The sequence below is a fragment of the Leptonychotes weddellii genome, chromosome 3 (assembly GCF_054177405.1).
Source record: "Leptonychotes weddellii isolate Sample4059 chromosome 3, ASM5417740v2, whole genome shotgun sequence".
Taxonomy (NCBI): Eukaryota; Metazoa; Chordata; class Mammalia; order Carnivora; family Phocidae; genus Leptonychotes; species Leptonychotes weddellii.
Genome location: NC_138371.1, coordinates 43,800,512 through 43,815,933, shown reverse-complemented (window position 1 = coordinate 43,815,933; position 15,422 = coordinate 43,800,512). Strand labels below are relative to the sequence as shown.

Sequence of the window (15,422 nt, the reverse complement as noted above, 5' to 3'; positions counted from 1 at the left end):
TTGTCTTTGTGTGTGTGTGTGTGTGTGTGTGTAGGGGGCATTATTGTTATATGTAAGCTCATTTTTGACAGAAATGTATCATTGGGAATTCTATATTTGGATAGTGTGTGTTGCTCTATAGAAACTCAAATTCAACACATTAAATATGTACAGTTCTTTGAGTACCAATTATACCTCTATAAAGCAGTTTAAAAAATTTCCATATGCTTCTGCTAGGCATCTGGAAGAGGTATAAACAAGGTTCATTTTAAATTAATTTCTCACTTGGAGTTTTATGACCATATAGATTTGAACCTCAAAGTCATATTGGAATTCATAATCACAGATTATCTCTTAAGAGATTTTTATTTTTTTCCTCTTATTCCTCTATCCACAGCTGTAGCCAAGACATAGTTTATTTGTGCTGCTACCTCTGTGGCATGAGTTTTTTTGTTTTTGTTTTTGTTTTTTAGACAACTCTTCAACCAAGGGTATAGCTCTTTGGCATCTAGTATATTTTTAGAGGCTCTTACTTAGTTTTCGTTCCCCATTTTGTTTGTAGGTATTGCCAATGCTCACAGAGCAAGCATCAGCTTCAAAACTTGCTTACCACTCTAGATTTGTGTTATTACAAATTTTTTACTCTCAAAGATTTCTCTTAATGTGTTTGAAATATTAGCTGCTTTTAAGAGGGTAGTTTAAATTATTTATATAGAATTCTAGGCAATTTTTTTAGATATCTACTCCAGCATATTAATGGCAACAGAAAAGCTTTTTTTTTTTTACTTTGCTTTTAAAATAGTATTATTTTCACACTTAATTTCTCAGATCTGTGCACTCTTAATTCCAGTTACTTCTACCAAACTGAACATACACAAAAACGTATCTATAAAAACAAACTCAAAATGGTTCACAGGATTTAAGTAAGACATTTTATACACATCGTTAGTACCTATTGGTTACTCATTTGCTGGAAGAAACAAGAGTTACCATCTAAACTTAACTTTGAACTAGTTCTAATTACTAATACTACTTTCTGAAATTAGGGCAATCTTTTTGTCTAAAACTTTTATTCATTTGTGTTTTTGCATAATTGACATACACCAATTCAGTATGCCTGTAGAGATGTACTGCAGAAAGACTTCCTATATCACTTCAATCCTGAGTATTTACCAAAACTCAGCAATAGAATCTTGCTGGATTATATACAAAGCAAGTTAGATAATATTCAAGTAGGAGAAGATTAATGGCAGACAAATCAATGAATAAATGTTGAGGAACATATTAATTAAATAATGGATTCAACAAACAAATGTTACTGAATACTTACTGTGTGTTAAGTGCTGAAGATATAGTGGTAAATTTATTTCATAGTCAGGAAGACAGAAAAGTAAACATTTAATTATGATATAACATAATGAGTTTTGTAATAGAAACATGTGTAGAATGCTTCAGGGGCACTAAAGAAGGATATTTATTTACTTAGGCAAGGCTTTCTAGTGGAATTAATACAAACTGAGTGAAGCCTAAAAGATGAGAAGTTAAAAAGAAGGCATAGGGTGCTCCAGACAAAGGAAATGGCAAAAACAAAGGCCCAGAGACATGGAGAACATGATATATTTAGCAAATTATATCATTCTGTGTCTACAGACCATAGATTATATATGAATAGATAGAGACTAGCCAGAGTAGACACTGCAGAGGTAAGTGAGAACATCAGATTGTATGGTGTATTTTATGCCTTCCTAAGGAATTTGGGCTTCATTGTGGAGAATCTCTGGAGGCCTTTAAACAAGATAGTACCAAAGAATAAAGATCTACTAAAAATATTATTTTCCATTTCACAAATTGCTGGGGAAGAATACAAACTAATTACAATTTTCCTTTTCTAATAAATAGGACCTCAGATTCATGCCACAGCCCAGGGTACTTTCCCTTCTCATGCTTTCTCAAATACGTAAGTATCTAAGAAAATTAATGTGTAAATATAAATTAATATTTTAATAATTACATGAGTGCTATTCAAAAGCAAATGATTACATGGAATCCTCTAGTAGTTCCACTTGGATAGTGAAACTTCTGTCTTTTGCAAACTCTCAGCACTAAGCTTAAATTGTAAAGCAGACAAAGGGAATGTTTTTCCTCTTCCTTCTCTGTTTCCTTATCCCCACTGTGGTTCTACACTTCCCCCTTCACTTCAGAGTCTTCAACCATGTTCAAGTATATCCTACCATAATCCCTCCTCTTCAAGAGTTTTCCAGCATCTGGACCTTGTTCCTTTGCTTTTATCACCTTTGAAACATTTACCATTTTTTTTTTTTAAGATTTTATGTATTTATTTGACAGAGAGAGACACAGCGAGAGAGGGAACACAGGCAGGGGGAGTGGGAGAGGGAGAAGCAGGCTTCCCACCGAGCAGGGAGCCCAATGCGGGGCTCGATCCCAGGACCCTGGGATCATGACCTGAGCCGAAGGCAGCCGCTTAACGACTGAGCCACCCAGGCGCCCCACATTTACCATTTCTTAGGCCTTTTGAGATTACTGGCTTCCCAAGGATGGTAAGTTAGTTTACTGCAAATATTGATGACTTAATCAATTATTCTCCTAACGGGTATTTGCAGTATAACCTCAAATAATAACCTCTGAAGATGGAAATTGCAAGTCTCTGAAGAAGAAATTTGGGGGGCCTGAGGGATTTTTCATTCCTCAAACCTCAATGGCCACCTATTCTGTTGGTGGTTAGGTATGGTTTTCTCAACTCTAGGGGGAAAAAAACCAAAAAACTATTATTTTAGACCCAATATCATCACATTCTTATAAAGGTAATATGCCAAATAATGTCCACGATATACTTTAGAAACCACAAATCCCTATGAAAATGGTAGGTCAAAGTTAAGAGATGTATGGTGGTAAAGGGTATCAAAATATTCAGATCAAACTTCCTTGGAGGAAGTATCTTCTTTTAGGACTGATGGCTGTCAATTTAACTGACTTACTGAGAGTTCATAGGATATGTAGCACTATAATAGATGCAGAAGGAAGAAAACTGATGAGTTCAGTTTAAAGTACAAAGTGGAGGAATGATGATCATGTGTAAATAATACTATTTTTATTTTACTTGTTGAATAAATACATTTTTATTTATTGGAAATATAAATACTTGCCTCTTCATTAAATAGGTTAGAAGAGGCTCATAATAAAGTCTTAATTCCTGCCTCTTCATTTTCTCCCACCCAAGATTACAGAACCACAGAATCATTTGAATGTTTCATAGCAAATATTTTGGCTACTCTTTCATTAAAAATCTTAGCTCAGCTAAGATGATTAACTCTAGGCATGGCCTGAAGCTTCTTCACCAGTCCCTCCCAAACTGACGGGAATAAAATACTTTTAGTTTCACGTACCCATTCTAACCTCAGGTCAGAGTACAAATAAAACACAACTAACAATACTTTCCAGTCTGATTCTTCCCATCATACACATATCCCATTCCTCATGTTCTGATTTAACTCCAGATTTCATAAGACTTTATGATAGAATCATCACATCTGATATACTGTCCACCTCATCTTCCCTCTCTTTCTTCTATTGTTTAGTTCTATTTTTTTCTAATGTTAATACAAAAGGCATACAGAAAGGTTTATAAAATAGACATGGAAATTCAGGAACAAGAGAATGAAGACAAATCAAATACCATAGCAGTGGGGGTAAACAGAGTTGCAATAATTATGTCTTGCACTTAGGTAATGAGTAAGTTCATATTATTGGATGGAAGACATAAGGAGTAACAAAGTGAAGAAGGCAGTAAGTCTGCAGCTGTGCAGACTGTGGTCAGGAATTTGTAGTTTATTTGTAGTTTATTTAATGGGTGGCACTCTGATGGTTTGGAGGGGGAATGTAGCGGTCATAGACAACTCTGATAGAAATATATAAGAAAAATTGAAGGCAAGAAACCAGGAATCAGTTCTAGAAGCCCATATTAGTGACCTGCACAAAGGCTTCATTTTGTATTAGAGATTAGGCCTAGATCCAAAAGACTTTAAGTGGGAATTTATTTATCAAACATTTATTAAGAAACTTCTATGTTCAAAACATAATGCTAAATGTTAGGCAGATACCACAATGAACAAAGCCATGCCCCTGTGATTGAAAGGTGTTGCTTTTCAAGGATACCATGGAGCTGGAGAAAGGGGATAGAAATAGGGCAAGTTAAAACCCCACAAAGCTCACTGTTTTTACCTAGATCAATCATTTTTCTTGAATAAACATTCTCTGGAATGCTGAAAGCCTTTGGTTAATTTTCAGAGTTCAGAAAACTAAAAAAAAATGGCTATAAAAGCATTTATTATAAAATTATAAAAGAAATTTTTTTTGCCAGTTTTCCCATTGCTTTTATGGAAGAGTAAGTTTTCAGAGCTCCTTACTCTGCCTTTTTCACTGATATCATACTTTTATGGTTATTATAACTGTTGAAAGTGGTCTTCATTAAAGCTTTCTGTTATTTGGTCAATTTTATTAAGTCTTTGCTCTTTGGATCTATATGCATGCCTTGGGGCAGAGAGCCTATTGCGGACAGTTATCAGTCAATAGGTTGGGCTCCTTGAGTTCCATTTGGTACCTACAGTATAATGTGAAGAGAATAGAAAAAATGAATCTGGGAGAGTTAGATTGCAGAATGTCTAAAAGAAGAAAATTATGCTTAGGTTGACCTGAGAAACCAGATCCTGAAAAAATAAAGGTTCTAATCTAAATATGGGTTGTTACTACCAAGCCTAATTTCTGAGCTGAAACGAGTGAAGATGGGGTTTTTTTGCTTGTTGTTTTGTTTTGTTTTTCTGCCAAGATTTAGGATGTAATTCTCAGTCTTGCTGTTTCTCATGATTGAATTTTAGACTTTAAAGGGGAAAAACTGAATGTTATAATGTATAGCACAGGCCTACAAAAATGAAAAAGGAATGTCAATTTTCTTTTAAGAAAGTAGGAAGAGGATTGAAATATATGAGAGTATCATATATCTGATTATAAGAAAAGAGCCCATGTTGAAATTTATGAAAGTATCATAATATGGTCTTTGATCTGACTTTATTAACTATTTGTTTTTTCTATAATTTTCTTTCTTTTTTTTTTTTAAAGATTTTATTTATTTATTTGACAGAGAGAGAGATAGCGAGAGCAGGAACACAAGCAGGGGGAGTGGGAGAGCGAGAAGCAGGCTTCCTGCCGAGCAGGGAGCCCGATGTGGGACTCGATCCCAGGACCCTGGGATCGTGACCTGAGCCGAAGGCAGACGCTTAACGACTGAGCCACCCAGGCGCCCTGTTTTTTCTATAATTTTCATTATTTTCTTTTCTTTGTTACAATTCAGAAACTATGTTTTTTATTTCATTAGTGTGTGTTGATAAATAATTCTTTTTTTTTTTTAAAGGTTTTATTTATTTGACAGAGAGAAAGACAGCCAGAGAGGGAACACAAGCAGGGGGAGTGGGAGAGGGAGAAGCAGGCCTCCTGCGGAGCAGGGAGCCTGATGTGGGGCTCGATCCCAGGACTCTGGGATCATGACCTAAGCCGAAGGCAGACGCTTAACGACTGAGCCACCCAGGCGCCCCGATAAATAATTCTAATTAGAACACATGATAGAATATCTTCATATGAAGAAAAGGTCTCCATCTAAATTAGTATTGCATATGGCTAGGAACCTATTATTTTAACCCATAGTTACTGAATATCATTCACATATTCCCTTCCTGCTGTTTGGTGAAAGTGTAGGTGGGACCATGGGATTTAAAAGGGTAAGTAAATGATTATCAGAAAGCTCTGGTCAAATACTTTGCCTCATGGTACCTTTTAGCAGACAGAAAGGACTAGCCCACCCTCTCCCTCCAATTCTGTGTCCTCCCCCAGAGAACCACAAAGCAGGCTTGACAAAGGTGGCTCAGAATTGGACTTTTCAGATAGATATATTTTTTATGCAGCAGCTACAATTCTATTCTTCCAAGCAATAAAGTATGTGAGTATCAAAGGAGCAGGATAAATTGGGGGGGGGGGGTTGGACAAAAAATAAAGTTTATTCTTCCTTTTGAATTTCTGTAGAAAAACTCTCAGATATAAAGAAAAGAAACAGATGATTCAATGATTAGAAATTTTGGAAAAAATTATATAAATTCTTAACCCTAGGTAATAACTAAATGCCCAACCTTTCTTGACTTTACAGAGAACAGAACCTCCTACAAAATTGCTTGCAAGAGAAAGTATGTATCATAAAATCCATTGATAAAGTAACATTTTTATGGTACTTTCTAATGTATCATAGTAGAAAAAAACTGTGAATCAAATAATGAGTAATCATCTATCGATATTAGTCTATCTCTTTGACTTTTTTTTTCTTTAAAGTTTACTTTCAGTTAATTCTTAAATTTTGCAGTGATCTAAAGTTCTTATCAAAAATAATGCTGGCCCTTCAGGAAGAAGTCTCATGGGCACAGAAATGTGTGGAATGACATTAAAGGACCTAGCCATCATAACAGCATCAAATACACAAACTCATTTTATCATGGGAAGCCATTAGGTGACATGGCTTTGCAGACTTGGCTGATGAGCTGGGATGCCTGGGTCTGGCTCTAGCCATTTTAGTGAGAAGTTACCTGGTCACCTAAGAATGTCACATAAAAAAGTACCTTGTCACCTATGAGCTGAGACTTGGAGCAGGCAGATAAGATGGTCCAACTTACAAAACCCAACTTTGGAATTAAGACCAGTCAGGAAAGACAAAGGTGTTGGAGAACAACACATACTCTGACATACTTTTTCACATGGACACTTATTCAAGTCATAGAATGTGTAGCAAATATAAAAGCTTTGATTCAAGGGAATATTTCTCAGTTTAATATTAAAATGGAAAGCAACTGAAAACTAGGTTCTAATTACTACATTTCACCACACAGAAAACTTAAGGAATATCTCTCTTTCATATATCAATATTGGAAACTTTCACACCTAGCCTTAGAGTAACAATGTAGATTTTTTTTAGTATCTCTGGTAATAAGAAAAATAATATATATTGAATGTCTTAGTTTATATGTGCTGTAGTGGATTAGAACAATTGCTTTTTCTGTTAAATTTTAGATTTTATTTTTAAAATGTTTGATTTAGGATGTCATTATATAAAACAAGTATTTTACAACATATGCTGTCATCCAAAATGTTTTCAAACCACTAGCCATTGTACAATAAAGGAAAAAAATACATTAGGAGACTCGTGAATTACAGCAAGATAGAATTGCTTTTCCTAAGGTGCCTCCACTCTAAAATGTGTAAGGAGAGTGTGTTACATAGGTGTTAAATTTTCTTTGGATGTTTGCCTGAAATGTGAATATTTCCATGTTAATTTAAGGTAATATTTTGGTTATGAACAGCCCCATTATAGGAATCATATTGTTTAACCTGGTGCCTATATACCAGACTTCCAGGCTTTGCTGCCAATTACTCATATTTACAGCCTTTATGTCTTAAGAGTAATAACAATTTAAAAACAGACTACTCGTTTATTATAGGCAAAAGGATTTTTGCAAGCCCAAAATTAATTTTCAGTAAATAAGAAGTGGTTTATAGAATTCTACAGATGCACTGTTTCTACTTTTGGTCCAGTTTAAGCTGTGACATCACCAATGACTGCTAAGAAAATGGTTTTCCAAATCTGGCCCCTGTATTTCTATTTCTGGCTCAAAAGGAATTCAATTTCCCTACCCTTGTTCCTCGCTCCTGATTCTTTTTTTTTTTTTAAGGGTCTAAAGCAAATTTTTTTTTTTTAAAGATTTTATTTATTTATTTGACAAAGAGAGACACAGTGAGAGAGGGAACACAAGCAGGGGGAGTGGGAGAGGAGAAGCAGGCTTCCCGCTGAGCAGGGAGCCCGATGCGGGGCTCAATCCCAGGACCCTGGGACCATGACCTGAGCTGAAGGCAGCCGCTTAACGACTGAGCCACCCAGGTGCCCCGCTCCTGATTCTTTTAAACCCCAGTCTAGGGGGAGCCCCTTGTTGCTATCTTAACTAATTTGTTCCTTCATTTCACCATCTTTTTTCAGCCTTCCTATCTAAAACAGTTTGCACTGATACTCTTTTGTTGACTACAAAGCCAGTTGGTCTCCATAAGCATTAACTTTTTTGTTGCCTATTAAATAACTTTTAATAGCTGCACTGACTTCCATATACAAATCATAGGTTCTCCTCTGCAGCAGAGAATCAGAAGAAGAGATGGCTTATTTTTCATCCTTACATCTTAGCTAGACAGATGCCTCTGAAGGCACCCAAATGTTCTGACCACATCTGTTTTGAGAAATACTTTGTAATAAATAATCTGGCATATTATTAATATCATTGGATTGTAGACACTGTTTCTTCTTGCCAAAAATTGCATGTTCTTTGGCTAGACAGCAATTTGGTAATTTTTTTTTCTATTTTTACCAAAAAGTCATTTATCTCAGCAACGAATGTTGGGGAAAAACAACAAAAAACTTGGAGAGAATGTGAATCAAACAGAAATTTATAAAAACTATTTTACTATAGTACAGAGTAAACCAACTTGAAAGTAATCCAAAATTCTTTTTTTTTTTTTAAGATTTTATTCATTTATTTGACAGAGAGGGAGAGAGACAGCTAGAGAGGGAACACAAGCAGAGGGAGTGGGAGAGGGAGAAGCAGGCTCCTGGCCAAGCAGGGAGCCCGATGCGGGGCTCGATCCCAGGACCCTGGGATCATGATCCAAGCCGAAGGCAGATGCTTAACGACTGAGCCACCCAGGCACCCCAGTAATCTGAAATTCTAAATAAATTCTTTACTGTGTTCTCTTTATAACCCATATGATGGTATCCAGTTAGGTACTGTTTGATGTAAAAAATTAAATGTTACCCTCTGTCCCAGAATAGAATAAGTTGTTACATGAGTTTCTCTTCATTCCTTCTTGCCTCTTTTCCAGGTAACTTCTGAAGAACTGAAAAGTATAATTCAGAATATAATGACCTGGGTTGTAGCTACAGTGACCAGTATATTATACCCAGCCATCACAAAGTATGAAGAAAGGTTGCGAACTAAAGCATATCCAGTGTCTGATGACTCCATCCTCTCTTCAGAGAGTTCAAGTTTCTGTAGCACATGCAGTGAAGAGTTTACATATGGAAGCTACACATCTGCCACAACTAAAACATTTCGGAGAGAGCCCTGTGCATTTACAGTTGACCTATCAGTAAGGCGACCAACCACACCTTTAAAACCACCTTCTGCCCATGTGGAAAGAACAACTGTGGGTAAAACATATCACGTGGAAAGACAAGCTGTATCACCTGAACTCAAATATAATAAAACCAGTATGACATATGCATATCCTAAGCTCAGAACTTGTAAATCTGATAGTCACCTTTTAGCATCATTTGAAACAGGCACAAAAAAATCTAAGGATGCCACCACTGAAACAGATGGCTTAGAGAGTCCACTGTTTCCTGATCAAAAAGCCAAAGCCATGAATGAAATGAAGAATTTAAAGAATGTTTTTGTTAACTTTAAATGTCACTTAAAAGGGGAAACTGAATTGATTTTAGAAAGTATTTTTCAAGAAATAATGTCTGATTTAACGCAGGCCATTCCTTCTATTTCTTCTGTTACTGCTGAAGTTTTTGTTGACCAGAGTGAACCTGAAAAAGGAGACTTGCTTTCCAATGTTGATATCTGCTCAGCAGCTTCAGAGATTGTGGAGAGTATGCTCGAGAAGCTACAGTCTGCAGTTGAGAAAAAATGTGTTGAGATATTTTCACAAGAAGATCTGCCAGTTGACATTAAACCAAGCTTACCACCCAGTAAAGAATATCTCAGTCCATCAAATGGAAAATCTTTAAAAGCTTCACTGCCTTATAATTTGGAACCCATGTGTGATATTGCTGAGGATATGGTACATGCCATTTTAGAAAAGCTGATGACTCTTGCATCTTGTAAGCAAAATGAACTTCCTTATCTTGAAGATGCAATTAAACTTTCTGATCAGCAACCTATGACAGACCCAACATACATGTCCCTCAAAACAGACAACAAAAAGAAATGTGGTCCTGAACCTGATGCAGCTAATTTAATTGTTAAAGATCAAATACAAAATTTAATGTCAAATATTTTTTCCCAGTCCTCTTTGGTTGGATATATAGAGGAAGCAATCAGCACTATACTAGAATATGTACAAACTGAACTTAATAACGAGAGACTTACTGCATCTGAAGAAACAGTAGTACTCCTTCAGCTTCTTGATGATATCGTCACTCAGCTACATCAGGAGCCAGTAAAAGCAGATGTTCAAAAATGCAGACACTCTAGACCAAGAAATCTTTCTGACACTGAAGAAAAGTACAGACTTACTGGCACTAGATTATCTAATGGTCCTAGGTCTAGAAGATCATTTCCACCTATTAATGTTCCTGGCATGGTCCTTTATTCTGAAGATGATAATGAAGAAATAGACAAAATTGTGAAAAATGTGCTTGATTCATCTTTCAAAGATGAAAAGCCAAAATCACAGAAACAAGTTCCTGAGAATTGGTTTACAAAAGGAAACACCAGTCTTGAATATAAAAGAAATAGCAAACCACCTGCAAATGCTGCTTCTCGAAGAAGCAAAGTTGCATTTTGTGATGGGGGTTTAAAGACTGAGCTACCATCTTTTAATAATAAAGAAATTTTAAAGGGAAAACCCTGTTTGAATAGAGACATTTTGATTTTCAGCCAAGATCAAAAGCATCACATACAAAAGGCTTCAGAAAACATAGTTAAAAGTATTTTAACAGAAATGCTCAAGGACCTATCTTCTGTTCCGCCTGGTCACTTAGACAATAAAACTGGCAAAGAAGCTTCAGTTCTTGTTTCAGAAAAATCTCAAGGACTGTCACATCAAGAATGGATGGACCAGATGTTCTCTGTGTCAGAAATTAGTGCAGTGGCTCAAGAAATAACAGATGCTTTGTTCAATATACTTCATAAGGCTTCAAGCTGCATTCCCAATATCACCAAAGGTTCCATTTCATCATCAGTTCAAACTTCTCTAGGTAGTTCTGATACTCCACACCTGGTCAAAGAAGCACCAAATAAAAAGTCATTAAAAGTATGGTTTGACAGTGAAAAGAAAGTGAAATATTTATCTTCATTCAATGTAGATCCTGCAAAACCTTCTGTGTTAAAATCTGAAAAAAGTGAACCTCAACCTATAGATGACATTACTGATAAGATCATTAATACAGTGTTTAAAAGGCTGAAGTCATTCTTTTGTCCAAAATTGCAAATGGGCTTCAAACCTTCAATTGTGGAGCAATCTTCATTACAATCTCAACTTAGTACTTACACAACTAAAGTGGTAAACATTGTTTTGCATGCTATCCAGAATGAACTAGAACTCAATAAGAGAAGCCTAAACTGTAGGGAAATAGACCATACCAAATCCCTTACAGGTAAAGGGTTTTTTGCTGACACTGATAAATTAGAATCTCTTGTCTCAATTATGGAATCTCCATTATTAACTTATATTTATGAAATGTTATCAAGTGGACATTATGATCAACGCAATATATCACTCCCTTCAGATAAGCCAAAGCCTGCAACTTCATATGGATCTGACAATGTTGATAAACAAAATGGTTTGCCAAGTAGGCAGGATAAAAGATCTTTTCACAAATATTTGGCTACTCCATGTGCCCTCCATAGTGTTGTAAATGGAAAAGATCTCAAAGACAATGCTAGATTGCAAGTGTTAGACAGTATTGGGGAAACACTATATGAAATGTTATGTAAGCTCATAGGAGCCCATCAACACCATCAGCCATCTTGTAGTAAACTAAACAGAGAAAAGAATGAAAATCCCGAAATGGCTACTACATTGCAGTCTAATATTCAGCTCATTTCCAAAACAATTTTTGAATACATCCTTGCAAAATTATGTAGAGTTGATATAGATACCAGTTTTGCAAGTTCTGGATTTAAAGCCATCTCAGAGTCTCTTGATATCGACAACCTATCATTTGCTTCAATTATTGAGGAAATGGCCAAATGCACTAACATAATCTCCAGCATAGTTTCCAGGATGATTCAGGAGGGTAATAAAGAGGTGACAAAAAATAAAGAAAAAACTATTGCTCCCGTGTCCTCCAAAACAGGGAGCACAAAAGAAATACATCCAAATGAACTGAAAGCTCTAGCTTCAGATATTCTAAATATGGTTTTTGCTAAACTGGAAGCGTTCGCTAACAGAAATTTAGAAACTCTGGGTTCTATTACTTATGGAAATGAAGAAAGCAATAAGATAGACTTGGAATATGAAAGTCCCAGTATTTTCACAGACACACATGAGAAACTATTGCAGTCTGCTTTATACATGAATGCAAAGAAGATATCAAGTACTATTTTGAAAGCCATTCAAACAGAATTAAATATGAACTCATTAGATTTGAGGACAAGTGTAAATACCCCACCACCTGAGAAACAAATGCTTAAGAATATAGTCAACTTAATTTTAGATGCAGTATCCTCAAATATGTTTAATGAAACTGAATCTGAAAAGGAAGGCATTGAAACTTATCGATACAGGCCAACCTATGGAAATTTTCTTCCTGGAGGCGCTGAATCAGATTCATTTCTAGAAGATGTCTCACATACAGAGAAAGAATTCACTGGGGAGAGAACATTACTAAGAGAAGAAGCTAAATCAGATTCTCTTAAACAATGGGTTCTAGAAAGAACCTTAAACAAAATTGAAGTGAAACTCAAAGAACCACAGAAATCTCCAATTGTTCCCATTATAAGAAATATTTTGAATGAAATTTTTCAAAATGCTTTGGTCAATCAATTAAATGTGCTTTCTCTCTCCCACTCTCATTTAAGTGGCATCGTTCACAATGTTGATGAGCCAATTCCTCAAACATCTGTTCAATTTATAGATAAAATGATAGGTCCTTTAGTATCTGAAGCAGATGTAATCATAGTGGCAGATGATGTTGTTAGAACTGTATTTCATAAACTTTACTTGGCTGCTATGCCGGAAAGAAATGCAAGTGAAAATTGGTATAAAACCATCACCTTTAGAGCAAATGTTTCTTTACATGAACGCACCCATGGAGGGAAGTCCTCTGTTACTGTGCTAGACAAGAACCCATGTACTCTTAAGTCCAGATTCAATGTTGACAAACAGGCCAAAGTAAATGTAGTTGAAGATATTGTACAGGCAATATTAACAAATTTAGAGACTTTTGCTACTTCCAAAGTAAAATCTCTCTTTTGTCCCCAAATCAACTTTACCGTTCCAGTGGCTTTACCTATTCAGCAGGATAAAAGTGCCTTAAGCAAAGCATTATCAGCCAAAGATTTGTATTCTGATGATCAATTGTCCTCTTGCTCAGTGGATCATATTACATCAGAAAAGACCAACTCAGTGTGTCAACTCTCTTTGAATAAATTAAATACATATGCAACAGAAGTGGCTAGAAAAATTTTACAAGGAATCAAACATGAATTAGATAAAGAAAGGGAAAGTCCCTTCTTAACTCATAACATTGTGGTTTCTGAAAGTATTGCAAGTCAAGTTGTTAAAACAGTGTTAGATATTGTATCATCTAAAGGCAAATGTGACAGAAACAATTCTGAGAAAGAGATTAATTCAGATCAACAAGAAGGTATTATTAAAAAGCTGTTTAATAAGACTGAATATAGAAAAGTGCTTCAGTTTCAAATACAAGATATGATTGAAGGTATCTTATGTGATATTTATGAAAAAACACTGTATCAAAATAATCTATCATGTGCCACATCCACTCTGAAATATAGCATAGCTGGGAAACATTCCGGAGCAAATCCTGAAATATTCATCAAGGGTGCAAATAAAATTATTCCAAAACTTTCAGTTCCTAAATCAGATGTCATTTTGATATCTAATGATATAGTGGATATTGTTCTTCATAATCTCAGTTCTGCTGTCATGCTTAGCATAAATGCAAAAAATCCTACTTCTGCAAGATTGCCCCTGATCTTTGGTGACATATTTTCAAAAGCAGAATATCAACAGCCTCCTCCTGTGGGGTCAAAAAGTGAAAGAAAAACAGAGTATTTGCCATCCTTAAGAAGTCTGAAATCAGCTTATGCTGATGATTGTCAGATAACTACAGTAGAGAAAGAAGATGCCAAGAAATTTCCTGACCCATGTGAGGAAACTGCTAACTTCATTACTAAAAATATTTTCAATCGGTTAGAAGCTTTTGCCACAGAAAGAATAGATTCCTTAATTACTCTTGCTTTCCAGTCTAAAGAAAAGTCAATTGCTAGCCTGGAACTGGAAAATTATAAACAAGATGATAGCATCTTTCATGAATCAAGCCAAGTGGAATCAAATGTGAATGTCCTGAAAACATCCACTAAAACAATCCTCAGCCAAGAGCTCCCAGATTCCACGTTTGCAAGTTACAAAGAAAATCTTCGCTCCACAATTCATCTCTCACGAGCTAGTCTTAAGGAATATGCGGACATCATTGCCAGTGCCATTTTGAAACTTATTAAAAATGACTTAGACTTAGAAATTCAAAAGATGTATCCATATCCAAACAACATTTCATTCCAAGAAAATATCATTGTGACTGGAATTGTCAACAGTATTTTAAAGAGTTTATATGATAAAAGATCTGCAAAGGAAATTAATGTTTACTCAAAAGACATTCCTAAATTATTTTCACACCTAACTGTATCAAATGAAATATCGCTGGGACAAAGAGAGCAGGAGAAAAACAAATTATCTCGGTTTTCAAAATATCCAATGGAACAAAACCAAATAACATTGGAAAAAGAAAGCCAGAGAATTGTTTTGGAAGAAATATTTATGAGAAAAAGAGAATCAAAACAAAAAGAAAAGACTGCATTGCTCAGTGCAGTGGAAGAAGTTTTAACTAAAGTGCATCAAAGAATAATGGAAATCATAGGCCATTTGCTTCCATTTAATGAAATCCCCCACTTAATATCTAACTCTAAAATTAAAACATCAGACGTAACGCAAAAAAATTTCTTTCAATCACAGATTAACAGTGTAGCAAATGACATAGTTGAAAGTGTTTTGGGGAAAATGTACTCTATAGTTGTTACATCATTAAATGAAAGCAACAAAAAAGTAGAAGCATCTGACAATGATACCTTGTCTAAGAAAGCCGCCTGCATCAAAGAAACTAAACAACCAGGAAAAGGAAGTAATCCCCCCAGAGATGTGATACCACAGGTTTATTCTCATGCAGGCAGTCGAAATGTCTCTCTATTAGAAAACAAATTTTTGCAGTATTCACCATTGCAAGTGGGGAAGGATTTAGTCCAAATGGTTCTTAATAAGATTATAAATTTTGCCTCAATTTATCTAGAAGAGACTTTGTCCCCAGAAAGTTGTTCTGATGA

The 15,422-nt window shown here is 35.5% G+C and overlaps 1 protein-coding gene and 1 long non-coding RNA gene across 4 annotated transcripts in view; one reads left to right on the top strand and one right to left on the bottom strand.

The window, feature by feature from the left end:
• The window catches only part of LOC145720504 (uncharacterized), a 507,675-nt gene that overhangs the window by 72,847 nt on the left and 419,406 nt on the right, over nt 1–15,422 (bottom strand). The gene's annotated exons all lie outside the window — the stretch shown is intronic.
• The window catches only part of FSIP2 (fibrous sheath interacting protein 2), a 93,278-nt gene that overhangs the window by 43,759 nt on the left and 34,097 nt on the right, over nt 1–15,422 (top strand). The window contains exons 14-16 of the mRNA XM_006726943.3: nt 1,879–1,936; nt 6,191–6,227; nt 8,953–15,398. Of these exons, the coding sequence (XP_006727006.2) occupies nt 1,879–1,936; nt 6,191–6,227; nt 8,953–15,398 (6,541 nt within the window). The remainder of the gene's footprint in view (nt 1–1,878; nt 1,937–6,190; nt 6,228–8,952; nt 15,399–15,422) is intronic.